This window comes from Galeopterus variegatus, unplaced genomic scaffold (assembly GCF_000696425.1).
Source record: "Galeopterus variegatus unplaced genomic scaffold, G_variegatus-3.0.2 Scaffold841, whole genome shotgun sequence".
Taxonomy (NCBI): Eukaryota; Metazoa; Chordata; class Mammalia; order Dermoptera; family Cynocephalidae; genus Galeopterus; species Galeopterus variegatus.
The window spans coordinates 122,021-123,142 of record NW_007726952.1 but is presented as its reverse complement, the minus strand read 5'-3'; the positions used below and the strand labels follow the sequence as shown (position 1 = coordinate 123,142).

General features: G+C 34.0%; 1 protein-coding gene across 1 annotated transcript in view; it reads right to left on the bottom strand.

Moving 5' to 3' along the window:
- Window positions 1-1,122, bottom strand: part of HMCN1 (hemicentin 1) — a gene marked incomplete at its 5' end in the record, with an annotated part of 218,465 nt that overhangs the window by 97,571 nt on the left and 119,772 nt on the right. Inside the window, one exon of the mRNA XM_008572836.1 lies at window positions 515-674. Within this exon, the coding sequence (XP_008571058.1) occupies window positions 515-674 (160 nt within the window). The remainder of the gene's footprint in view (window positions 1-514; window positions 675-1,122) is intronic.

Here is a 1,122-nt window from a genome sequence, read left to right as displayed (position 1 = left end):
AGGATTTGGACAAACCATTATAAGGAATAACCCGGGTTATGATGCTAGTGCATCTTTTCTCGAGATGAGTCAAGCAGTATGGCATGTATGCAGTTTAATGGTTTCGAGCCCTAAATCACATTTAGGATTATTAATGAATATTCTGTGGGATGAAATTGCTTTGACATTAGTAGGAAGGAAGAACTAATTATTTTATGATGTGGACTTTGGTATAAACATTCTGAGATTAGAGGAATAAAATCAACAATAATTAACATTTTTAGGAATAAGTGTCTGAGGAGAAATAACACAGAGTTGATGGATAAGGAACACACACACACACGCACAGAGACATTAGAGTGTTCTAAGGATAATTTCTGTGTTCAGTTATCCAAAAATTTACCTTTTTTGTCTGTGAATATAATAATAGTTACAATGAGATGAAATTTGGTATTATTATTCATGTGAAATTTGAAGCATAAAGCATTGTAGAAAACCTTGCAATGTATAATGCAAAGATTTTTTTTAAACATACCGAATTCTTTCGGTTTCACCACTAGTGATGGGCTTTCCATCTCTAAGCCATTGGATAAGTGGGGTGGGAATGCCGTTTGCACTGCAGACCAACTCAACATTTTCCCCTAGAAGAACACTGACTTCACTTGGCATTTCAGCACCAGCAACACTTGGAGGAACTTTGGAGAAATAATCAGGACTTTCATTAACAATGTATAAGGATATAAATTGTAGTGAATTTAGTAGAATCACAGAACAACATGCTATTTCTATTTCACATTCTTCCTAGGTTATGGTTCAAGATCAAACTATTGTTATCCTCATGAATTACTTTTAAATGAGGAAGATAAAGGAATCACTTCAGTATTCCTGGTGTAGTTATAAATTGATATCGTCGTTTAGGACCCCATAGGGGCTGGTGACAGATCTACCTCATGGGAGCCCTTTCTGGTCAAACGAACTCATTCTCAGACTAAATCCTTAATGAATAATTTAAAATTAGTACAGTTCAGGAGAATGTGATTTTATAAAATCTTGGTATAAGAGTCTGAGGAAAGTATCTAAATTGGTTCTTTCTCCATTATCCATTTTAAATATTATTTATTCTGAACAATGAATATGCTTATT